Raw genomic sequence first — 26,037 nt, forward strand, 5'->3', positions numbered from 1 at the left:
GAAGGAAGGCAGGAAGGAAAGAATGAGAAAGAAGGAAGGAAGGAATGAAGAAAGAAAGGAAGGAAGGAAGGAAAGAAGGAAGAAAGAAAGGAAGGATGGAAGGAAGGAAGGAGAAAAGGAAGAAAGGAAGGAAGAAAAATGAAGAAATGGAGGAAGGAAGGAAGAAACAAAAGGAGAAAAAGAAAGGAAGGAAGGAAGGAAAGAAAGAAAGAAAAAAGCAGTTATCCATAGGCTGAGATTTCACAGTCATTCTCAAAGCCATGGACTCTTGAAGTCAAGACCTCCACTTGTCACTTGACATGTGCTAAAGGGATTCAAAATGTGTAGGCCTTAAAGAGGTCAGGCTTGAAGGGTAGAGTGATAAGTTCAACTCAGGGAAGCTGCTCTCCTAAAGGTGCTGCCTTGAGTTGGGGGATATCTTTTCTAAGTAGCTTCAGACATCTCTTAGAAGGCTCAACGAATCACTCTTGAATCCAATGTCACAGAGAAAACTAATGACAACATAGTGTAGAGGACAGAGAACAGGTCTTACAGCTAGGAATATCTGTCTGGGTTCAAATTCTGCCCCTAGCACAAATTGGTTGTGTAATCCTGGGCAAGTGCTCTAAGTAACTCTCTTAAGACTGCAAGTTGAAGGGAAGGTGCTGACTTCCATTGGTAGAGAGAGTTTTCTTACCTGAGCATTCCTAATTCAATGAAACTTGTCTCCTTACTATGGAATAACACACATGGCTATAGTAAGAGACATGCCATGATCAGGGCTCCATAAGGATGTTTGTTCATGTTCTTTTCCTTGTCTCCTCTTTCTTTCCTTTCTATTATTTCTGGAATCCAATGCTATAGAAATTTAAGTCTGTGATCTATGACTTGGCTTGATTATATCAGGGGCTTTCTGACAGTGTTGCTGGGTCACCTGTGTTACGTGGCATTTAGAGATTTTTACAACAAAAGCAACTACTCTTTGGGATCCCTCCTCTCTGCTGCTTAACTTGAAAAAGTTTCTAAAGGGTGAAACCTTTTCCCTACCTGTTATGGCTGAGTATGACAGTCATATGCCAGAGAAACTATGTGGGATACATTATGGAGATTTAGGATATTCCCACAAGCAATGACCTAGAGCTAGAAATGATCTCACAGGCTATCCACTCCTAATTTCACAGTTGAGAAAAATAAGATTGAGGGTACTCAAATGACTTCCAGATAGAATTCCAGATTAGAAATCATGGAATCTAACTTTCATTTTACAGATTAGGAAATTGAGGCAGACAAAATTTAAGAGACTTTCCCAGGATTACACATATATTAAGTATATAAAGAAGGAATTTGAACCTATATTTTCTTAATTATAAGTCCAGTGGCCTGTCCATTACACCACATTGCCTCTTATTTACTATGCTAGCATCATGCATCAGAGGTAAAGTTTGACTCAGCCCCTCTGACTTTAAAAACAATTTTCTTTCTACTGCTAGCACAGCTGAGATCTTATTTGTAGTATTGTTTTTATCAGGCAGAGATCAACACTTCCAAAGTTTTCTTCCATCTCTGATCCTTCTAAGAATTTGTGAGTTAGGAGCCCCTCTTCAAGGACCTGTTTGTTTCACTTTAAGCAATAGATATATTACTGAAAAATCAAATGTAAATTTTGGTAACAAATCTAATTTTAAATGTTCCAGACAAACTAATTGTTTAAAGAAAGACTTAAAGAACTCCTTCTGCAAAGCAAAAAAAAACCTCTTTTCTGTTACAGAGATCCTTATCCATACCCCACTCCTTAATTTACTGATTTGGCAAATTATAGTTTTTATACAGTAGTTTGCTTGAGGTGAGACTCATTCGTATAGGCTTTAATGTGCTGTCAAGCTCACATTTCAACAAAATAAATCTTTTATGAATTCTTGATTTAGATTAGATGGATACCATGGGCTTCACCATACCTCTCTGTCCAACTCCTCAATCAACGTGATATTTCCAAAGTTTGGATCAATAGAGAAGAAATTTCTTGAACTGGACTCAAAGCTAATGCCATAGGTGACAAAGTCTCCTTCTGGGTCAGTTCCATTCAGTGTGTAAACATGAGAACCTAAAATTTGAATGGGAAAACAGGTCTATAATTCAGTCTCATATTTTTCACTTTCCTGAGAATGTAATTATTCAATTAATAATGATTACAATAATAATAACAATTATGAGAGAGGCAGGATGGCATACTGAATAGAGATCTAGTCTTGGGAAATTCCGCATTCAAATCCTGCCTCAGATACATAGTGGTGGTGGGACCCCAGAGTAAATCAAATAATCTCTCAGAACCTGTAGGAGATCCTAGACTATATTGCAGAACAGGTTCTACTTTACATTGGCATTGTCAATTCTTTCTGAGTTCTCTGTTTCAAAGAAATCATGGACTCTATTAAAAATTAAAAACAATAATATTACAAATGAATAATATTAGTGATTTGAAATGATCATTCAAGGGCTTCCAAATTAAGTACATTATTAAGCTAGATAGCAAGATTTTATCTATATTAAATGAATTATTTGTGAAATGGATCAAAATTATTTGAGAATGTGTATATACAAATATTCATATTTGGTTCAGACTCATAATTTAATTGTAAGAAGGAATTCCTATTAAAGAAAATACTTTTACCAATACAGATCGTCTTGTACTTTACAACTTACAGTCTTGGGAATTTTCCTATGGACACTGAAAGAAAAAAATGACTTGCCCAGTCAGGTCAATAGCATGTGTGAGTGATCAGACTTATAAGCTCTAGGTCTTCCTGACCACTGAGGCCCAATCTCTATCTATTAGGCTAGACTGGCACATAGTATGTTCTTAATAAATTATTGCTGACTGGATTTGACTTGAAAAAAATCTAATCTTGATGCTAGAAAGGATTTTGGAAGTCATTTATTTCCACTCTTCCTGCTTTTTAGGTGCAAGCTACTCTTTTGGAGATAGGTAAGTCCATCCTCATGGGAAATAAGTGATTTGTTCCAGCTCCCTGGAATGTGGAGGTAAATATAAGAGGATCTGAATACTAAAAAGAGATAAGGCATAAAGTCATCTAATGAACTTCACCAAGGCCAAAGCTACAAAGTTTGGATTATCTACATATCCTGCTGATATTTCATTTCCCCCCATATTATTCAGTTTTGTAAGTGAATTATTTTATAAATCCAATACTCCCAAACATATACAACAAATCATATGTTTTCATCTGCATTTCTACTCCAACAGTTCTTTCTCTGGAGGTGGAAAGCATTCTTATTTCATAAATCCCTCAGAATTGTCCTGGATCATTCTATTGCTGTTAGTAGCTAAGTCTATCACATTTGATAGTTCCACAATATTGCTTTTAGAGTATACAATGTTCTCCTGGTTCTGCTTATTTCACTCTGCATCAATTCATGTAGGTCTTTCTGAATTCATCCTGTTTATCATTCCTTATAGCACAATAGCATTCCATCACCATCATATATCATAATTCATTCAGCCATTCCCCAATTGAGGGACATCCCTTTAGTTTCCAATTCTTTTCCACTCCAAAAAAATCAGCTATAAATATTTTTGTACAAACAGGTCCTTTCCTCTGCTTTTTAAAAATCTCTTTGGGATTCAGACCTAGTAGTGGTATTGCTGCATCAAAAGGTACCCTGCAGATATTTCAAACTAACATTGCCCCTTGCATTGGTTTTTAAATGAATTGGTAGTTTTAGAATCATTGAGCATTTTATCTTGTTTCCTAGATTAGAGTTTTGCTTGACTTGCAACCTCCTTTCCATAAATATACAAATACTAGAGTCAATGGAGCCTGACCTCAGGTAGCCAGACCATGGGAAATTGTTGAGGAGCTGTTACTTCTTTAAATTTTTTTTAAATTAAATTTTATTTTTAAAGAACTCTTACCTTCCATCTTAAAAATCAATACTGTATATTGGTTCCAAGGCAGAAAGGTGATAAGGGCTACACAATGGAAGTTAAGTGACTTGCACAGTCACATAGCTAAGAAGTGTCAGGTCAAATTTGAATCCAGGAGCTCTCATCTCTAGGCTAGACTCTCAATTTGCTGAGCTAACTGTCTGCTCCCAGAGCTAAATTACATCTGATTGGCACAAAAGGTTTAATAAGGCAGGTCAATGAGTTCTTTCCTCCTCTGTGTGGCTCTATGCCTGGGTACTCATCTGAGACCCTTTCAATTCAATATATAAATGTTTGGGGGGAAAAGCAGAATCCAAACAGAGAAAAGCAAGAAACAATGAGATTACTCCTAACCACTGCACTAACTATAGGAATAGCAGGCAGTTGCCTATGGGAAGTGGTTCAGGGATTTACTCAAAAAATAATTTGAGGTCACTGCTAAGCATGGAGGAAATGAAGAATAAGACAGAAACCTTTTCCTTAAGAAATTTACTGTTTAACGGAGGATTAAATATTGTGCAATGTGGAATCTAATAAAATATTAATAAGGTATGCTGGAGGAAGAAGGAAAGACTGCCAGTTTAGAGGATCATGGAAGGTACTCATGAAGGGAATGGCACCTAAGCTAGATCTTGGTAGGTGGGTAGGACTTTGACTGGTGAACCTAAAGGATATGGGCAGAGGCATTTAAGGCAGAGAAAACACTGAGGGCAAGCATGGAGTGGGAAAATGTTAAACATGCTAGAGATAGCAGAAAGAATCTTTTGATTTTTTTAAAAGCTCTCTTCTCTATCCCTCACTCTGACTCTCTGGTGCTCAAAAATTCCTTCCAAAAGGACTTTAGGAATGGACACTGGGAATGTGCCAGAAAGCTTTGGTTCAAATCCTGACTACAATCTTTACAAGCTAGATTTTTTGGACATGGGAAACAACTGATTCTAGCTTCTTGACCTAGCTCTAGGTATGTGAGCAAATCATTTCACTTTTGAGCCTCGGTTTCCTTCTCCATAAAATGGGGGTGATAAAGCTTTCATCATGTAGCTCTCAGGGATTGTTGTAAGGAAAAACTTTATAAACTACTTATATAAATGTGAACAACTTTCATTCCACACTAGAGATCAACTTTCAATTGCAAATGTCCTAGGGAGAGGAACTCACTAATATTCATATTATAGTATAAATGATTAATATTGTTGTTGTCCTGCAAGCAAGATTTTAGAGAAGAGGGGCAGCTAGGTGGCACAGGTCTGGAGTTAGAAGGACATGGGCTCAAATCTAGTCTTAGACACCTCTTAGCTGTGTGACCCTGGCCAAGTCACTTAACCTTGTTTGAATAGCCCTTGCCTGTTTGTCTTAGAATTGTTGCTAAGACAGAAAGTAAGGGTTTCAAAGAAAAAAAAAGATTTAATAGTTGAGATGAGGAGGGAGCATGAAAGCATTGGAAAGAGAGTGAGAAGGCAAAGCGGGAGGTGAGGTGTAGGAAGGGGAGACAATACAGAATAATCTTCTACTTGACAATGCTGCTAAGGTCCTGCCTGGCCCAATCTCTTTTAAAAATCAAATTTCCTCTGTGAAAGGGAAAAAAGATGAAGAAATTGCGCCTTGAATAGAGAGCAGACCTGGATCTTAGGCTGCATATGCTTGCCTTTTACTCTATAGAATCAGTCTAATTGTCCCAATTCACTGAAAAGTGAAGCACTGAATAAGGTGGGGCCAGGGGTGCTAGATGCTTTTTGGTGATCAGTCTTTCTGGACACTAGATTCACCAAATGTTAGAATGAAAAAGGACCTGAGAGATTATGACTCCCAGTGAATCATTTTATAAACAAGGAAACTGAGGCAAAGGGGAGAAAATGTGATTTAACCCAGGATCACTCATCTAGTAAGGGACACATTTGGGACTGAAGCCAGGGTGAGTGACCCTAGCTTCTCTTTCTACTATGCCATGTTGTCCTGATCCTAGCTGCTTATTGTTCAGTCAGCTAACCCAGAAATGCCAATGCTCCTTTTTTGTGTGTGTATGTGTCTATGCACATATATAAACATACTCAATATATATTTTATAAATTTATGTGATTATCTGTGTCCATGTAAATATATGTCTCTGTGTGTGTTTAATTTATCATCTAATAGAATTGTCTCTAGAAAAAAAATCCTAAACTTTTCAGTCTGACCTTCAAGGCTTTTCACCAATTGCCTCCATCCTACCTGCCAAGACTTATCTCAAGCCACTGCCCTTTCCGCAAGCTAGTAGTCTAATTTATAGTCTAACAGAGTTGCCTGGAGCACAGTTTGCATGCACAGCTAGTGTGAGTAAAACGTAGGAATTGAACTCAGGTGTATCTGACTCTAGGTATGCCCTCTATCCCTTCCACTGCCTTACCTTTCCAAAAGCAGGATAATTAAAATCTCAGAATGACTAATGAACACTTCTCCTACCCCCTCAGCTCCAATTTTTTTTTTATCTCTAAGGGCTATTAACAGACATCGCTTCTCTCATCTTTAAACAGTGAAAGGGTGACTATAATCAGCATTGAATCTAAACTTATTTTGTAGTTGATCAAATTAGAGGCTGAAGAATTTAACTGAAAAGTGTGTCTTGAGTATGTATATCCTTTCCCCCATCCCATTCCCCCCATCTCTGCTCTCCCCCTGAGAATTGTGTATTAAACATTTATCAGGACAACCCTGCCATGAAATCATGCTCTCAGGGAGACCCTGGGGACCTGGGCACAGAACTCTTGATTTTGTTTTTATCCTATCAAACAGGATCTGTTCTTACCAAGGCTAGCTTGTGTGTCTATCTTTCTTAGCACGTACATCAGCAACACCTTCCTTGCACTTTCCAATGTGGAAAAATCAATTAAAAACTCTTCCTTCAGTAATTAAAGGAAACAAAGCTTCCCGTGTCCCCACTCAAACTCATTAGGGCTTTTCTCATTGCTAAGAAGAAATAGGAACATTTCTTACTCAAAGTCCCAGGAGTTCAGGGGCCGTAGCATTGCTCTTGCCATTACGTTCATTCTACTCTAGGCAAAGAGCCTGTATCCTCAGGAGCTGACTCTCCACCTTTCAGATATTCAAAGGATAGCTCACTGCTCAGGAAGTCACAAGTTAGCTTGATAGAATAGGAGTCCATATATCAAGATCATAAATTTGTAGGTGGAAAGAACCGTAAAGGTCATTTTGCCCAACTCCCTTATTTTGCAAATGGGAAAACTGAGACTAATAGAGGTTAACTGACTTGCCCAGGGTAACACAATTAGTTAGTGTCTGAGGCAGGATTTAAACTTGGGTCTTCCTGATTCCAGGTCTAGTGTTCTATCATCTTCTGTCGGATCATATCATTTATCCACTTAAGAAATTTCATAGACTCTCTGTTGCTTATAGTAAAAATTCTCAAACTTTTCAGTCTGACCTTCAAGACCATTTACCAATTGCCTCCATCCTACCTGCCAAGACTTATCTCAAAGCACTGGCCTTTCCACTCTGTACTCCAGCCAAAATGAACCACTGCCTATTTCTATTTCAGTTGACATTTTCCTGCTTAATCTCTTTTTTTGCAGATGATTTTCTTGGCTCAGAATACACTCCATTTTCATTTTTCCTGTTGGAATCCTTCACTTTTTTCCAGCCCCCAAACAAGGGTAATTTTCTCCATGAACTCATTCCTAATCTGTCCTTTACCCCTCTCCACCTCAGTTGAAAGTAGAATACAAATCTTTCTTTCCACCTGAGTAACAAGTTTATGAGGAAATGCTGAAATAATCTCTCTATGCAAGAGAGGCAGGCATTTCTCAGACTTGTCATTAGATAATGGTTCTGGTATTCTCGTAATAAGTCTATTTGTTACTTGCTACTTCAAATCACTTGGAGATCATTATTATTAGTCAGGCTCTGTGAATGTGCAAGAGAGAGCCTTATACATTTATACCAAGAGGGGGAAAATGATTTGGTTAATTCCTAAATGAATTCCATTTATCTTGGGAATGAATAACTTTATAACTTTCCTATAGGGAGAGGGACCTCATTGGTGTAAATGACTCCCTAGGGACAAAACTCTCTCTCATAATTCAGGTTGGTAGCTTCTCTGCAATGTATAGTCTTAGAGGACTTCCTAGAGAAGAAAGACAACTCTGGCTCAGTTAAATCCTGAGAGCATTGGGCCTGGAGTGAGGAAGACCTGAGTTCCAATCCAGCATCAGACACTTCCTACCTGTGTGACGTTGGTTAAGTTACTCAACCTCTGTGTGCCTAGGAGAAATCTAGGTGGCTCAGTGGATAGTAGGCTGGGCTTGGAGTCAGTTCAAATCTGGCCTCAGACTCTAGTTGCATGACCTTAGGCAAGTCACTTAACCTCTGAATGCTTGACAAAAGGATCCACTGTATCTACTAGAGAAGGAAATGGTCAACCACTCCAGTATCCTTGCCAAGAAAATCCATGGATAGCCATGGCTCATGGGGTCACAACTGAACAGCAACAAAGAGCTTCTCAGTAAGACACTTACTGATAGTGTGCCACAGCCAGGACTGGATTCCAGTGTCCCTGGCTTCAAGGCTGACTCTTGTACTGTGACAACTATATCAATAATAATTACTATATAATAACATTTAAAGAGAACTCTCAACAGATTAAATTCATAGATATCTAAGGAGAGAGTTTCTTCTTAGGAAAGAGAGAATGGACCTAAGTTGACCTTATATGTTGGTAGGGAAGGCAATCAATCACCTGTGTCATATGATTTAGTAGATCAGGGAAAACCTCTAATTCAAATTATTTCTCCTGTCTAGGGCCTGGACTATCTGAAATACCACCATTTTAAAGTCATTCCTTTGGACTGAATTCAAGTCTAGTCAACCAACATTTATGGAGTACCTACTGTGTTCAGGTAGTAACTGCCCTCAATAAATTTACATTTCGGGGCAGATAGGTGGCTTAGTGGATTGAGAATGGGGTCTAGAGATGGGAGGTCCTAGGTTCAAATGTAGCCTCAGACACTTCCTGGCTGTATGATCCTGGGCAAGTCACTTAACCCTCATTGCCTAACCCTTACCTCTCTTCTGCCTTGGATCAATATGCAATATTGATTCTAAGATGGAAGGTAAAGAATTTGTTTTGTTTTTTAGAGAAATTTACATTTTATTGGGGAGAGAATTCAACAGGTACATAAATAAATAAGTGCATAGTCCTCTACCATGCATCAAATATCATTTCCCCACCCCTCTGTGTATCCAAATCCTATTCATCCTTCCAGTTTCAGTTTGAGTCCCAACTCCTCCATCAAGCCTTCTTTGACAGCTTTGGGTCAGTGACTCCTCCCTTCCTCTGAACTCTATGATACTAATGTCTGTAAATTTTTACTTGGCATCAAGCATAGAATGCCTTTTAGTAAGATTGTTGTTTTATATTTTTTAATAAATTTTTATGTGTTTTAGTCCAGGCTCCCTAACCAAACTGCAAACTCCTAGAAGACAAGTACTTTGTCTTATATTTAGCACTTGTGGCATAATGGAAAAACCATTGGAGTTTGTAGAATTAGACTGATGTCCTGACTTTACCAGCTAATTTTACCTCTTCGACCTTTCCATTAAAAGGGATAATAACACTTGTGTCATCTACATTTGTGGATTCATAGGATTGGACTGGAGGAAACCATCTAATCCCCTCATTTTAGAGATGAAGAAACCAAGACTTGGTTTAAGAGGTTTGCCTGACTTTAGCTCAGGTAGTAACATAGTTAGGATTTAAGCTCAGGTTATCTCTGATCCAAATCTAGCATTGTTTTCTGCTACTGTGAGTAATGTTTTGCAAAACTTAAAAGAGATATAAAAATGTTCAGTATCACTATTACTGCCTCCCATCATCCCATACAAACTTTTCACCATTTACAGTGACCCGTAAGGCTCAGACACACTAGCTATTCAATAAATAAACTGTAGTCAATTAGATTGGAATTAGATTATGTTCAATAAATTACTTTTCAGTTTTCAATAAATCAGTCAGTAAACATGTAATATATGTCTACTATACATTAGTCATCCAACATGACACTGGGCATATGTAGAAAAAGCTGAAATTGTTCATGCCCTCAAGGAGCTTCTGTTCCAAGGAAGGAGAGGAGGAGGATAACAGGTACACATATAGTAAATATAGAATAGACACCAATTCTGGCAAAGGTGCCCTATGGGTGAGAGAGAAGGGATGGAGACAGTGAACTGAAACAGTTGACCACTTGTCCCCAAACTGAAGACAGGAAGAACAAGATGGTAGGAAGGTTAATCCCAAAAAGCAGTTTTCTAGAGATTGTCAATGAACAGAGAAAGGTTTGTTTCAAAGTCCCAAAGGTTTTTTAGGAAAACTACCAAAGGCATATTTGCCATTAGAACACACCCAGAGAATCAAGATTGGAAAAAACCAGTATCTCAAAGATTTTTATCATTACAATGATGATGGCAATGGGCCCTTGCTCTTCCTCTCTCCCTTCTCCAACATGAGGAGCCCAGACCCTATCATTTCTGATCCCCTCTCCAATAATTCATGATGGAGAGGAAGATGTTAAGCAGCAAGATTCCTTCCTTAATATCTAGATGCTTAGACCCTCCCCTATCAAACACCCTTCCCTAGACTTCTGAATTCTTTCCCTCCTTTAATAATAACACATTTCTATAGCACTTTAAGGTTCATAAAGCATTTTCCTTACAACAGTCTTGTGAGATAGGTTTTGCAAGTGTTGTTATCCCCATTTAATAGATGAAGAAATTGAGGCTCTGAAAAATTGTGACTTATTCATGGGTGGTCATGTAGCTAGTAAATGACTGAGATAGGATTCAAACCTAGGTCTTCTGACTCCTAGAACAGTACACTTTCCACTGTGGAAGACTGCTTCTTTCAGCTCAGTTGAGTGCCACTTGGTCTGTTAAAGACCTCCTTGATTCTTTGCTCAGACCTTTCTCAAATTATTTTCTACTTATCTATGCACATGCTATATCCTCTATGTGAACTTTCAGCTTCTTGAGGGCAGGATCAGTTTTTTTTCTTTTATATCCCACCACCTGGTGGTTGTAAAGAGTAGGTGATTTTTTAAAATGGGCATTTGTTGAATTGAATTCCATTAACTGGTCCATCTTCCTCTGAAGACTCTTCATGGTCCCTCTTTACCCCAGGTGTTGGAGGTGTTCAGCAATTGCTAAAATGGGAGATGGCTAACTAGGCCAAAAGACCATTGGCTTTTATCCCATATGTCTATCCCTCCACTGAATACACATGTTATTTCTGGCATATGTGAGGTAGGGTTGGTGAAAGTGAGCATTGAGGGAAAAAAATGGCAAAATGCAGTCCAAGAGCTCTTTCCTAAACATATCTCCTCCCTAGACTAATTACAAAGCCCTTAGGCTCACAAGAGCATAAGAGAGAAAATCATAAATAATAACTATTACGCTGTAACCATTATGCCATCATACTGACCCACAGGGGTGTCCTCCGAAAGGCTGAAAAGGGCCATATTTCCATTCGTGCTGCTGGCTCCATTGTCGTAGAAATAAGGAGCAAAATTCGCCTGGGCTGGAAAACAACAAAACACAAAGGAATTCTATGCACCTCATCCCATTGGGATTGGCTTTCTCCAACCTATCTCTGTGCTCTGACCAATTCCTGGGGGAATCCCTTTAGCCTCATAACATACTTAGCTACACTAATGAACTCATAACCCTTTCAGAAAGGGATATTTAACTCCATATCTCTAGGTCACCTTGCCCCCATCAGACATGACAATGTGGACACTAGAGTTTCACAGAAACAAGGGGCTCAGAGAATCCACCCCTGAATGTTACACAACTGAAAGAGATCTAGTCCAGGAGTTCTTAACTTTTTTGTGTATCTTAGCCCTCTTGGATGCAATCTGGTGAAGCCTTTAGACCCCTTTAAAATACACAGGATTGCAAAGGAAACCAATTAAACTGAAATATATTTATCAAAGGTTTTTTTACAATTCAAATTCATAGATCTTAGTTTAAAACCCCCCATTCTAGGCCAATGCCCTTATGTTAGAGATGAGAAAATCAGGTACAATGATGTCAAAAGTCACACAATAAGCTAGTGTAGGTGCTGAGATTAGAACCCAGTCATCCTGATACACCTGATACAATTGTTCTTTCCACTACACCACACCACCACACTGAAGCAAACTTCAAAATACCAAAAGTTTTGTTTCCAATAAAGCTATTATGAGCAGCTCTCCCCAATACCACAGTCACAGATACTCTAAGGGCATGAACATCCACAGAAACACAGGCACAGGAATACATTGAATAAATGTGTTGAAAAAGCCAGGGAAAAGAGCCTCTTTCATGGTAACTGTTTGGAAGTTACATCTACCAAAGGATCAAAGAATCAGAAGGAAAATGACCACTTACTTGCTGCCAGACATTTTAAAAAAAGCCAAAACAAAACAAAGCAAAAAGACAGCCATTAGTCATCAAGTTAAGCACTGCAATGACCAATCTGACATGAAATCATCCAGTTCTGCTCTCTATGAACATAAAGTAAAGGAACCCTTACTCATAGTGATACCACCAAATTTCCCAACACTACCAGAACCCAAGCAGGAAGGATTTTTCTTCTCCCAGGAGTTCTTTCTGAGATCCTCAGAAGTAAACAGTACTCACCCAAGCAAACCTGCACCAGCCCCAGGACCAAGGATGCAGGGAATTGCTGGCCATATTTCATTGCTCTGGAGTCTGGGCTCCTTAGCACTGTTTAGGCAAGGATGGGTCTCGGGAGGGGATGGAAGTGTGTCCTTCAGTGCCCTACCATGGCCAATTGTGAGAGAGGCAAGGAAGGGGAAGGAAGCAGAGGGCGAGAGGAACAGATGTTAAGATGTTAAGAGGATGACACGTCTTATTTTCTGAGTAATTTAAAGAAGCTCCTTCCCACAACCTAATTAAGACCAATTACTGTGCAAGGAGCCCAGGGACTCGTTTCTGAGTGGAGAGAGCTTGGGAAAGAATCCACCCCACTCTCCTGAGGCTAGGTGTGTTTGTGGAGGCTCAGCCTGTCTCATGAATCTGCCCATCTTCACACCTACTGATTTGAGCTCAACTGTCAGAAAAGAAAGGTAACAAAGGAGAGATCTTCCCCCCTGAATGTTGCTTTTTAAAAAGCCCTTTCTTTTTCTTCCTTTGAAGCCCTTTGTTATTTTCAGGTGGAGTTTGCCTATAGTCTGGCAGGAAAAAAATGTGTTGATGACTTTGCTGAATAAGAAACTGAGGCATCAGAATCACTGATCTGAAGAGAAGACATTTGAAATGAGAAAACTACGTTATTGTATGGACTTTCAGGTTTCAGAATGGAGCTCTCCCTGGTGCTGAACATTAGTAAATATTTATCCATATCACCTAGATTTATATATTAATGCCATATAATTGGGCAAAATAGTTTTTAATGACTGCCTTAATTTCCTCTTCATTAGAGGTGAGGTCTCCCTATTCATCTTTGATGCTGTTAATTTGTTTTTTTTCTTTCCTTTTTTTAATTAGATTTATGGATTTCAACTCAACAAGCTATAGTATATGTACTGAGAATGCCTGTTGAGGAGTGGAGGTGGGAGTCAGAAGAGTAATGCTTTGGATTAGAGTTAAAGAAGACTCTCAGATTTTAATTCATTTGTCTTTTTTTCATTAAGCCCACTTCCCACAATAGTTATGTAGTTAGTCACAGAGGAGCAAACTCAACAATGCTGGTGGTCTAGATTGGTTGGGAATATTTAAAAAAAGATTTGGTCTCCATTAAGATAGGGAATGATCTAACCAAGCAACTTTGTTCAGCTCCCCCCTCCTTCTAATCACTTAGAAGATTGCCAAAATAATTTTCCTATAACAGGAATCTGATGATGCCTCTTCTAAATAGTCTTTGGTGGTGCCTTAATGCATCTAGAACAAAAAAAATTCCTCTTCTTGACATTTAGAGCCCTTTGAAATCTGGTTTAAGTCTACATGTCTAGGCTTCTTGCATATTATTCTTTTTCATACTCAGATTTTCCAAGATTTTTCTCTCTCCATGTTCTCATTTGCTCAGACAAAATGCAAGCTAACCTAGGTTAGGTTCAGTGGGTAAAAGTGAGATAAAAGGACAGATAGACAACTAGCTAGATAGTTGATAGATGAATAGGTGGTATATAGGTGGATGGGTAGAAGATAAATGATAGTAAACAGATAGGTGGGTAAATAGGTAGATAGAGATGAAGCATTTATGAAGTACTTGCAATGTGCCAAGTACTGTATTAAATGTAGTTGACACAAATATAGGGAAACAGGAATGTTTCTTTCTCTCAAGATGCTTATATTCTAGAGGAAGAAAAACATAAAGATGAGTTGCCAAGAGAAGGGTAGGAAGAGTGCACCCCAAACTGCTGGTGAGGAAGTGGATTATTCCAGAGAGTGAATTAAGCTGGGAATAAAGTATTCATGTCTGGGCCCCCTTAAGAAATGTCAAACTAGGCCAGGTGTTCACCAATCAGAGGAACAAGCCCCAGGATAGAGGCATTTTGGCATGGATATGGCTGTTTAAGGAGGTGGAGCATCCTGGAGAATGAGTTGGGAGTAAGGCAGATTTCAGCTCTGTATAAGAAATTATTAGAGCCATATTTAAATGGAATGGTGTGCTTGGCAAAGTAGTGATTTCTCTGTCATTAGAAGTTGATAGGGTTATGACTTATAGGATTATATAGATTTAGATAGATAGGTTTACAGCTAAAGGGACCCTAGAGGTCTTCTGGTCCAATTTCATCATTTTACAAGATGAAGGCTTGGAATCATAAAGTGACTTACCCAAGGTCACAAAAGCAGTAAGACCCTGATTTCACTTTACACTTTCCCCACTGTACTGTGAATGTTTAAGTAGAGACAAATAACTAAGAATGCTGAAGTTTTGATTAAAGGGCTGAGCCAGGAATTGTATTTGACATTCTAATTTGCTTCTTGAAAACTAATCAGGACAAAGAAGTCAGGTCAAAAGTGAGACAGAGAAGTTCCTTGAATCAGAGTCACTGGGTCATCCAGGAAGTTGGAAGATGACAGCAGAATATCTCCGACGTCTAGAAGAAGAATTTTTGGAGACCAGGTTGGGGAAAGAGTCTCAGAGTCAGGATGACTTGAGTTTAAATTTTGCCTCAGACATTCATTTGGCTGTATGATCTGAACATATCATGTAATCTCTTAACATTGTCTGTAAAATGATAATAGCACCTAATTCACAAGGTTGTCGTTAGGATCAAATGATCTACTTTATGTAAAATACTTTTGCAAGGCTTAAAGAATAACATAATGGTGACTATTTCATTTATTGATTTATTGTCTTGGAGTCAATATTTTGTATTGGCTCCAAGGCAGAAGAGTGGTAAGGGTAGGCAATGGGGGTCAAGTGACTTGCCCAGAGTCACACAGCTGGGAAGTGTCTGAGGTCAGATTTGAACCTAGGACCTCCTGTCTCTAGGCCTGGCTCTCAATCCACTGAGCCACCCAGCTGCCACCTATGGTGGCTATTTTAAAAGAATAATGTTATTTATTTATTCAGGAAGCTTGTAGTGGAAGAACTTCAAATAGAACCTTTGGCATCCATACTGAAGGCAGCTTTTGATTTCTTGCTGGATGTCCTGAAGCCCAAGCAAAGACTTATTCGGAGACCTTAGAGAGGAAAGTGCCTGCTCTCAATCCACTGAGCTACCCAGCTGCTCCCTGGAGTTTTCTTGATGAAGATTCTAGAATGGATTGCCATTTCCTTCTCCATCTTATTATCAGATGAGAAACTGAGGCAAACCAGGGTTAAGTGACTTGACCAGGATCACACAGACAGTAAATGTCTGAGGCTAGATTCGAACTTATGAAGATGAGTCTTCCTGATTCCAAGTCCAGTGCCCTATGTACTGTGCCTCCTAGCTACCCCTTATTTTCATACTAATACAAAGATATTTCAATTTCAAAACAGTAAATATTGATAGATATAACCCATCCAAATAATAGGGTTTTTTTTGTTTTGGGGATTGTTTTATATTTCTATGAGTTGTCAATAATTTTTAAGAATGTAAAAAGAACCCTGAAATAAAAAAAGGTTGAGAAATACCAGGCTAGTCCAACCTGCTCATTTCATAAATAAAGAATATGAGGTTCAGAAAGGGGAAAATACCCTGCTTATAGCAGGAAAATGGCATAACCAGGTCTTGAACCCAAGTCTTCTGATTCCAAAGTTCACTGCTTTTTATTCCACTTCTGAACTCACTTCTCTTGAAAGCAGCAATAGAGCTCTGCAAGAGGAATCTGTATTTTGTTTCTCTTTTTTTCCCTTTCTATACTGACAATAGAAGCTAAGGTTGGGGAAGAAAATTCTAGAAGGGACAAACTACCTACCTGTCAGCCTTGCTAAACAGAATATACCTCAATCTAGAAGCCCTAAAATGATATTTAGCATCCAGACCAGAAAGGAATAGGCCTGATAACTCTGGGGAATGAGGTCAGGAAAATAAATGGCAGGAAATCAAGGAAGAAAAAAATCTTAGCTCAAATATTCTGAACCTAAGGTCTTGGGGGTCCATGAACTTGGTAGGTAAAAATGGCATCTTTATTTCAATATAATTGGTTTCCATTATAATCCAATTTCTTTTTATATTGTGCATTAAAAATATTCTAAAAAGGAGTCCATTGCTGCCAGAGGGGTCCATGACACAAAAAAGTTTAAGAAATCCTGTTCTAGGGGCAGGTAGGTGGCTCAGTGAATAGAGAGCCAAGCCTGGAGACAGGAAATCCTACACTCCAATGGGGCCTTAGATACTCCATAACTCTGTGACCTTGAGCAATTCACTTGACCCCAGTGGCTTAGCCCTTACTGTTCTTCTGTCTTGGAACCAGTAGTATTGATGCTAAGATAGAAAGTAGGAGGGGTTTAAAAAGTTAAAAAAATAACTCCCATTCTAGCTCCTGGTACATTTATTTAAAAGACCAGGGTTGTAGCTGCCAAGACCCTTTGCTCCTATTTTATTTTAAGACTATTTTTTTTCCTAGAAAAGTTTATATCTAAATCTCGATATTCTCTAATGGCTTTGAATTTATGACTGTGCAAGGAATAAATTAAAATATGAAATCCCAAACTGATATATTTCTTTGGCTCAGAACAACTCCCAGTAGTATATACAATTCAGTTTAATTAAATGAGAATTCATTAAGTGCTTTAGTTTTTTTTTTACTATTTTTCCAGATTACAGTTGGTAGCTAAACTTTTTAACAATCATTTTCTGGCATTTGGTGATCTAGGTTCTTTTCCTTCCTCCCATCTCTCCCCATCCCCAAGACAGTAGGAAATATGATATAGGTTACACATGTGCTATCATGTAACATGTATTTCTGTGTTTCTCAAGTTGTGAAAGAAGGCATATATTGCTTATACTTAAAACACCTCATAAATAAAATGAAGTGAAGAATAGTATGCTTCAATCTACATTCAGACTTCTATGGTGGTGGATAATCTTTTTCATCATGAGTTCTTTGAAATTGTCTTGTGTTTTAATTTTTTAAATAAATGTTTATTTTTTAATTATTAAGCATTTATTTTTCTTCCTCTAACTTCTCTTCACTAACTGAAAAAAGAAACATACATCTTTTGTTATTATTATTAAATGTATAATCAAGTAAAATTAATTCCAAGTTGACTATATCCAAAAATATGTTTTTTATTGTATATATTATTTCATCATCTTTCTGTCATGAGGTAGGTATCCTTCTTCATCAGTCCTCTGGAGTCATGACAGATCATTACTGATTAGAATTCTTAAGTTTTTTTTCAGAATTTTTAAAAACAATATTATTAGAGTATATATTATTTTCCCAGTTCTGCTTATTTCGTCCTTCATCAGTTTGTATAAATCCTCCTAAGTCTCTCTAAAACCGTCTTTTCTTCATTTCTTACAGCATTCTAGTATTCCATGACATTCCTACACCATAATTTTTCAACCATTCCCCAGCTGAACAGTATTCCTTTAGTTTTCAGGTCTTTGTCACTGTAAAAAGATCTGCTCTAAATATTTTTGTATATAGAGGATCTTTTCCCCTTTCTTTCATTTCTTTGGGGTGTAAGTCCAGTAATGGTATTATTGGGTCAATGGATACACACAATTTAATGACTTTGGGGATATAATTCCAAATTGCTTTCCAGAATGACAGGACTAATTCATAACTTTACTAGCAGGGCTTTAATGTGCCTTTGTTTCTATTTTATATCCTTGTAAAGGGAGTGGTTATATTATAGTGGGAAAAGTGCTGGATTTACAATCATACAGGACTGGGTCCAAATTCCAGTTCAGCCTTTATAATCTGGGGAAAATCAATTACCCTTAGTGGACCTCAGTTTTCTCATCTGTACATACAACAGATTGATTGGAACACAGTAGTCACTTAAAAAAATATTTGTCGATTTATCTGTACTCAATGATTTCTAAGGCTTCTTCCAGAGCTAAATTTGTAATCCCATGTTTCCTGGAAGGGAATTAGGAATACTTCCTTTTAAACAACAACAAACCTAAAAGTTATGGAGAGATGGGAGCAGAGAAGAGATGGGGGGAAGAAGTCTTTGCCTTGTATTTGGAGCCCAAGCCTGGGGAGCTTGGAGAACCAAAGGGGAAAGGATCCAGGTGTGGAGAGATGGTGGCCACAAGAAACCATTAGGGGGAGCAAGTCACACAAGCCTTGGTTTTCACATGGCAATACACCTGTATTGAGTAAATCCTTAGTTAACTAATTATCCAATCAAGAATATTTACTGCCAACCTATTTATTTACTGCCCCCAGAATAGACACAGCTGAGAATGCCAGTTTCTTCACTATTGTAAATTCTTCCATAGAACTCACGTAAATCCTTTGCTCTGTGTCTAAGTCCTTTTTTGGATTTTGTTTTGTTCTGAATATTGATAAAGCTAAAAACAGTTCCCTATATTTGTACAGTGTCTTACAATTTCCAAGATGCTTTCGTGGGAAGGTGAGTGATGTAGTAAAGAGGGGCTTTGGAGTCAGAGACTCTGTCTTTGAATCCCAGGTCCCATGTGATCTCAGGCAAATATCTTAATCTCTTAAGACCTCAGTCTCTTTAGATTTAAAATTTGTTGGATTTGGGCTCAATAACCTTTAAGATCTCTTCCAGTTTTAAATCTATCCTGTTACTTTAATTCATTTGAAGCCTTGTTACAAGCTCATGAAATAGAAAGAGTAGATATTATTATGAGTTGAGTCAATTCACTCTCCCTGTGACTTCCCAAACCAAAACTTCTTTCTCTGGCCACCTTCACCAGAATCTAGGTTTTCTGGGGGTAACTAGGTAGTTTAATGGATAGAGAGCCAGGCTGGGAGATGGGAGAACCTGGGTTCAAATCTGACCTCAGTCACTTTTTAATTGCATGTCCCTGAATAAGTCACTTAACTCCAATTACCTTGCCTTTGCCATTCTTCTGCCATGGAATCAATATTCAATATTGATTCCAAGACAGAAAGTGTGAGTTAAAATAAAAAAAAAGAATGTAAATTCTTATAGGGCAGGGCTATCTTGGTTTTGTACTTGTATTCCCATCATTTAGCAAGGTTCCTGGAACATAGTGAGAGATTAATAAATACTCCTTCACTCATTCTTTCATAAGAAGAGGAACCTGGACCTACAACTCTCCACTTGGAATCGGTTGCTCTTTTTACAAGATAGATCAATTAGTCTGTATGCTTACCAGGTGGGGGTGAATGATCCCAATTCTCTTAACATATTTCCTGTTGTATAGCTAAAATTAATTTAGCCCACTAGATTTTAAAAATTCTACAATATTATATTATAACATGAATTCTGTTATTACATATTCTACATTTTAATTCTAATATTATATAAAATATATAACCTTATTTATTATAAGGATTAATCATTCCCCAGGGAGATGACTGATGATCATGGCTCTGTACCATTTATGTCAAACTTTAAATATGACAATGCCCAGTCACTGGAGTTCAAGCTGGGTTTATCAGTGAGCCAGATGCAAATGGGTCTGTCTGCAACTTGAGAAATCTCATTTGCTCTTGCCAGCACATCTCCTTGCACCCTCAGAGTGAGAATTGCTCAGGCGGTACTCCAGATCTCACACCTGCAATGGGAAGTGGTGAAGTCTGGTAGGTGTGACAAACACCACCTCTGTCCTTGGGGCTCTTCTTCCTCCATCCAGGAGATACAGTCTCAGTTCATTTCCACGTCATATTGCAACTGTTTTTAGTCTGATGGATTTATGACAGCTGGGCTGGCTGTAGAGTAAATGAAAATTACAGTGTAAACTGCAAGACCTTCCTGGATAATTCCTAGTTCAAGCTGTTAACAATTCAGACATAAATATGTACATTCATTGGTGGCACAGACACACAAATACCCATAAATTAAAAAAAATAAGTTTGCAGAAGAACAGGCCCTATTAATGCTCAATTTTATATTACCTATCTATTCAAGTATGGGTCAAGATATAGATGAAAAGGGTTCACTCTTGATGGTCAGTGTGTCCTCTAAAGCCCATCCTTAATTTCTCATTGGCCATTCCAAAATGGTATCTGTAACCAGAGGATGGTGGGGAGCAGCTGGTAGGACCTATGCTTTCAGGGGGTAGTATGAGTTAGACCAGTGGTTCCCAAACTTTTTTGGCCTACTGCCCCCTTTCCAGAAAAATATTACTTAGCCCCCTGGAAATAAATTTTTAAAAAATTTTAATAGCAATTAATGGGAAAGATAAATGCACCTGTGGCTATCACTGCCTCCTTGGATTGCTGCAGCACCCACCAGGGGGCGGTAGTGCCCATTTTTGGAATCATTGAGTTAGACCAATTAATTCCTCCTTATTACTACTTGTTCTTCAATCCCATATTTATAGCAATTAATTTAATTTCTTTAAATTTTTATTGATAATTTTTTGTTTTTTGTTTTTCTATTTTTATATTTCTTCCAGGATCCCTTCCCCTTCCTCTTTCCCATAAAGTCAAACCATATAACAAAGAATATTTTTTTAAAAAGAAAAAAAGGGGGCAGCTGGGGATTGAGAGTCAGGCCTTGATAAGATGATGATAGGGTCAAAGAGATGTTAGACCCAGTAAGAAAAGAGCCATGAATAAATGTTGGGGTCTGAATCTAACATCTCTTTGATCCTATCAAGGCCTAGAGATGGAGGTCCTATTTGAATCTGGCCTCAGAGACCTCCTAGTGTGACCTTGGGCAAGTCACTTAACCCCCATTGCTTAGCCCTTCCTACTCTTCTGGCTTGGAACCAATACACAGTATTGTAAGGTAAGGGAGAAAGAAAGAAAGAAAGAAAAAAAGAAAGAAAGAAAGAAAGAAAGAAAGAAAGAAAGAAAGAAAGAGAGAGAGAGAGAAAGAGAGAGAGAAAGAAAGAAAGAAAGAAAAAAAGAAAGAAAGAAAGAAAGAGAGAAAGAAAGAAAGAGAGAAAGAAAGAAAGAGAAAGAAAGAGAAAGAAAGAGAGAGAGAAAGAAAGAAAGAGAAAGAAAGAGAGAAAGAAAGAAAGAAAGGAAGAAAGAAAGAGAAAGAAAGAGAGAAAGAGAGGAAGAGAGGAAGAAGAGAGGAAAAAAATTAGCAAAACCAATTGATACAGTCAACTAGTATTATTAAGAAACATACTATATTCCAGGAACTTTGTTAATATCTGGGAATACAAATAAAAGTGAAACAATAGTCCCTACTGTCAAGGAATTCACAGTCTAATGGGGTAGATACCATGCAGTCATGTGCAAAGTAAGCTGTCTATGGGAAAAATTGTGGAGTGATCATGGAGGCACTAAGATTAAAGAGGACTGAAAGACTTTTCATAGTCCCTAGAGCTTTGACTAAGACCTGAAGAGAGCCAGGAGGCAGAGATGAGGAAGGAAGGGGTTCTGGGCATGAGAGATAGTCAGCAAAAATGCCAGGAGTTGAGAAATGGAGTGATCTTTAAACTTTTGTACCAATCACTTTTGATTGTTTTGTGATTGTTCTTTCCAAATTCCCACACGGGTCATTTCCAATAAATCTATGTCTAAGTCTGTATCCTTAGTCTGCCACCTCTCTGTCTGGAAGGGTTTCATCATTTGTTCCCAATTTTTTTTAATAAAGTAGGGAGTTCTTTTTAAAGTAATTTATGTTTTCAGGTTTAATGAACACTGGGTTATTGAGTTTTAATGTTTTTTATTCTCTCTTGTCTATTTTATTTTATTGTTATGCTTTTCTATTTTTGTAAACCAATATCACTCAGTTTTGTTAAGTGCAGCTTTATAATAGAATTTGAAGTCTAGAAGTTCTATTCCTCCTCCATCCCTTCTTTTTTCATTATTTCTTTTGCTTGTCTAGATGGTTTCTCAAAATATTCTTGTTTTGAGTTTTGTAAAAATGTCTCTTTTGAAGTTTCATTGGTAAAACATTAAAAGCTAACTTTGGTAGTATTGCCATTTTATTATTTTGGAAGGTTCCACCATGAGCACTAAATATTCCTCTAAGTATTTAAGTTGTCTGTGTAATTCTTGATAATTATGTCTCTCTATAATTCCTCCATAGAGGATCTGTCCAAATGTATGAGAGGTCTTCATCTAAACTTTTTCATTTTTCATGGATTCCAGTGCAGTGTTGTCAGGACACTGGGAGATAAGGCTGGAAATATAAACTAAGGAGTTTTTACTTCATTCTGTAGGCGGTCAGGAACCATTAAAGATTTTTGAATGGCAGATTTACATAACCAGAGCTAATTCAGGGAAACATCAGTCCCTTCTTCCTTATTACTATGAAGACTAGGACAAAGGTAGTCATACCTGAGGTTTTATGATACTTTGGGTTTAGGGAGAAATTACTATATAGATAGAAGGCAAATAAAATTGTATTTGATATAAATCTGCACAAACGTTAATTAAGTAATAAAGTGTTGAATCTGGCAGAGGGTGGGGATGTTTTCTCTTCAAATAACCTTGGGCGGAATTGAGTTGGACAACTCAAGATGAACAATGTGCTCAATTGATTGGAAAAGATCAAGGCTCTGGCTGGGCACAATAAACATAAAATGGATTTTGTGCCAGATGAGGTGAAAACATGATATAAGGGGAAAAGTCAAGACCTTCCTAATTCAACAAGATCTCAGATCTCAAATCTAATTCCTTTGAGTTGACACTCTTATGGCCTAACATTTAGAAAGGGTGACTATTAAATAACAAGAATGCTTTATTTTTAGATAATTTTTGGGACTTATATATAATAATAAGGAAATAACTCACATTTACTTTCACTAATTAATCACCAGGCCCTGTGCTACACACTTTACAATTATTATCTCATTTGACCCTCATGACAACCCTAAGAGGTAGGTGCTATTATTATCCTTATTTTACAGCTGGGGAAACTGAGGCAAACAATTTTTTTTTCAAGTGGCTTTCCCAGCCTTGTACAGCTAATAAGTGTCTGAGGACAGATTTGAGCTCAGGTTTTCCTGACTTGGGAGCTGGTGCTAAATAGTTCATATTGTGTGAATTTAACATCAATCCGTACCCCCTTTTTCTTTTCTAAAATGTAAGTTTTGAGAATCCATTTTGATCTTACCCTCACCCTTTGATGATATTTGTTTTGAGGGTGTTGGGGATGAGATCTGAGGCTCATCTGCATAAGGAAAAGTCTCTGGCTCTTGGCCATCTTCTATATGACTCCTGACCAAGAACACTGGTCTCTGACCTGGACTAAGGTCATGTCTGTCCAACCAGGGAGACCCAGAAAAAGTGATGTCACCAGAGTTAGAAATTATGGATCAAAGAAGTTTGTAGTCTTTTCCCCTAGGAATCATTGGGAGTAAATGGGGCATGTGGTGAGTGGGAAAGTTAGTAATGTGATTATGTGCCTTTTCTCTCTCCAACCTGCTTTCCATATCTAATAAATATATTAGTATACAGTCTCCAGATAATTTTAATCTTAACAATCTGGTCATAGAGACCAACTTTTAATGAGGAAGCTGAGAGGTTAAGTGACTTTCCCTAAGACACACAATCAGGAAGTGTTAAAGAGGGGATTTGAACCCAGGTTTTTCTGATTCTGTCATCCATGACACTCACTGCTGCCTCTTACAAAGTAATCATGTTGGAACATCAATAGCTCAAAAATAACATTTTGAATTTATTAGATGCTTAAAAAGAAAAGCAAGCTACACATAGTACAGACTCAGAAGTTCCATCTACAAAGTTTTCTCTTCTATTTTATATATGGATACTTTTATATTTTATATATGGATAATATAGAATATATAAATATAATATAAACAATATAAATAATAAAACAATAATATACATAATACAAAATATAAAATTTTATATGCATAAACTATTAATAAAATACCATAGAAGCTTCAATGGTATTTTATTAATAATTTATATGTTGCCTTTTCCATTAGATTACAAGTTCTCTTTAGGAAGGAACTGTTTTTAACCTTTCTCTGTATCCCCTAGTCAGTTTAGACGGCTCAATGAATTGAGCGCTGGGCCTGGAGTCAGTAAGACCTGAGTTCAAATTCAGCCTCAGACACTTACTAGCTGTGACCTTGGGCAAGTCACTTAACCTTTTATTTACCCTAATCCACTGGAGAAGGAAATGGCAAATCAGCAGTATCTTTACAAAGAAAATCCCATGGACAGAATGGCCCATAGTGTCACAAAGAGCCAGGTAAGATTGTACAACAGCTGTATTGTCGGTGTTTGGTAAAATGTCCAACACATAGCAAACTTTTCATAAAAGCTTTTGATTGATTTGTTGATTAGAAAACACCTTTATTTTTCAAAGACATATTAAGGCATGATGAAGTTTACATTGGTAGTTATTAGATATTGGAATATGTTATATGAAGAAGCTATAGAATTCTCTTCCTGAGGAGTCTTTCCTTTGGACAAAAGTGACTTTTCTTCCTTTTTCTTTTTCTTTTCTTTTTTTTTAAACCCTTACCTTCTGTCTTGGAGTCAATACTGTGTGTTGGCTCTTAGGTGGAAGAGTGGTAAGGGTGGGCAATGGGGGTCAAGTGACTTGCCCAGGGTCACACAGGCATGTATTGCTTTTAAGGAAGAAGAATGGTAAAGTCTAGGCAATGGAAGTTGTGACTAGCCTAGTATTTCACAGTTAGGAAATGCCTGAGGTCACACTTGAACCCAGGACCTGCTGCCTGGCTCTCAGTACACTGGGCTACCCAGCTGTCCAGTGAAATCAATATTTTTAGAGCTGAATGACAGCCTCAAATCCAAGTCAAATACTTTCATTTTATGGATAAATCTCACGGAAAGAGCTCAAGGTCATACAACTAATTAGTAGCAGAGAATTTATTCCATTATATTGTATGACTTCAAATAATTGTCTCCTTCCTAGGACACTAGTCAGTCTGTCCAGATGTACAATTCTATATAGTGGGAAATAAAATAAAATGTAGTTAATTATAAGGTGTCTGTTGATACTGTTCTATGGCATATGCCAGTAATGGAACTCTGTATTTGTTCTTTGGGGATTTACTACACAGAAGTCACGTAGGAGTTTCAAACTTGATTTATTCATTAGTTACAGCCTTACTATGACAAAAACTATAAAGAACAGACATTCAGGAGCAGTGGAGTGATAAGGTTAGAGATCCGTGTTCTTTATATCCTTAGCATAAAAGCTATAGAAGCTTCCAGGCTCAAGCTTTCCGTGGGCAGACCAAAGACATCCACAAAAGACCGATTGAGTCTGAAGGAGAAGATGCCAGTTTGTCCTTTCATGAATTGGATGCGGAGAATCACCCAAAATGATCAACCCAAAGAGGGATGATCTCATTTGGAGGGTGAGGAGCTTCCGGGCAAAACCAAAGAGCAGCATCGTGAACTTGGAGGTCAGAGAAGGTCCCTTGGTCTTCGCTTTCTCCTGCGGTCTCCTGTCCTGTGTCTTTACATCTGAGGAAGTGCCCCAGGGATTGTCATACACAGGAAAGTGCCTCTGCCTTTACATTTGGGGTGTGGTTTGATTCTCCCTGAGAGTAAGATAGGAAGGATTGGGGGTGATGGATCCAGAAAAGGGGAGGATAGAGAGAGAGGGG

The 26,037-nt window shown here is 37.9% G+C and overlaps 1 protein-coding gene across 1 annotated transcript in view; it reads right to left on the reverse strand.

The window, feature by feature from the left end:
* The window catches only part of CDHR1 (cadherin related family member 1), a 53,817-nt gene extending 41,170 nt beyond the window's left edge, over positions 1 to 12,647 (reverse strand). The window contains exons 1-3 of the mRNA XM_044660234.1: positions 12,587 to 12,647; positions 11,388 to 11,483; positions 1,935 to 2,080 (exon numbers count right to left, since the gene is read on the reverse strand). Coding sequence (XP_044516169.1) covers positions 1,935 to 2,080; positions 11,388 to 11,483; positions 12,587 to 12,647 — 303 coding nt within the window. The remainder of the gene's footprint in view (positions 1 to 1,934; positions 2,081 to 11,387; positions 11,484 to 12,586) is intronic.
* Positions 12,648 to 26,037: the final 13,390 nt, after the last annotated feature.

The sequence above is a fragment of the Gracilinanus agilis genome, chromosome 2 (genome assembly GCF_016433145.1).
Source record: "Gracilinanus agilis isolate LMUSP501 chromosome 2, AgileGrace, whole genome shotgun sequence".
In the NCBI taxonomy this organism is placed as follows: domain Eukaryota; kingdom Metazoa; phylum Chordata; class Mammalia; order Didelphimorphia; family Didelphidae; genus Gracilinanus; species Gracilinanus agilis.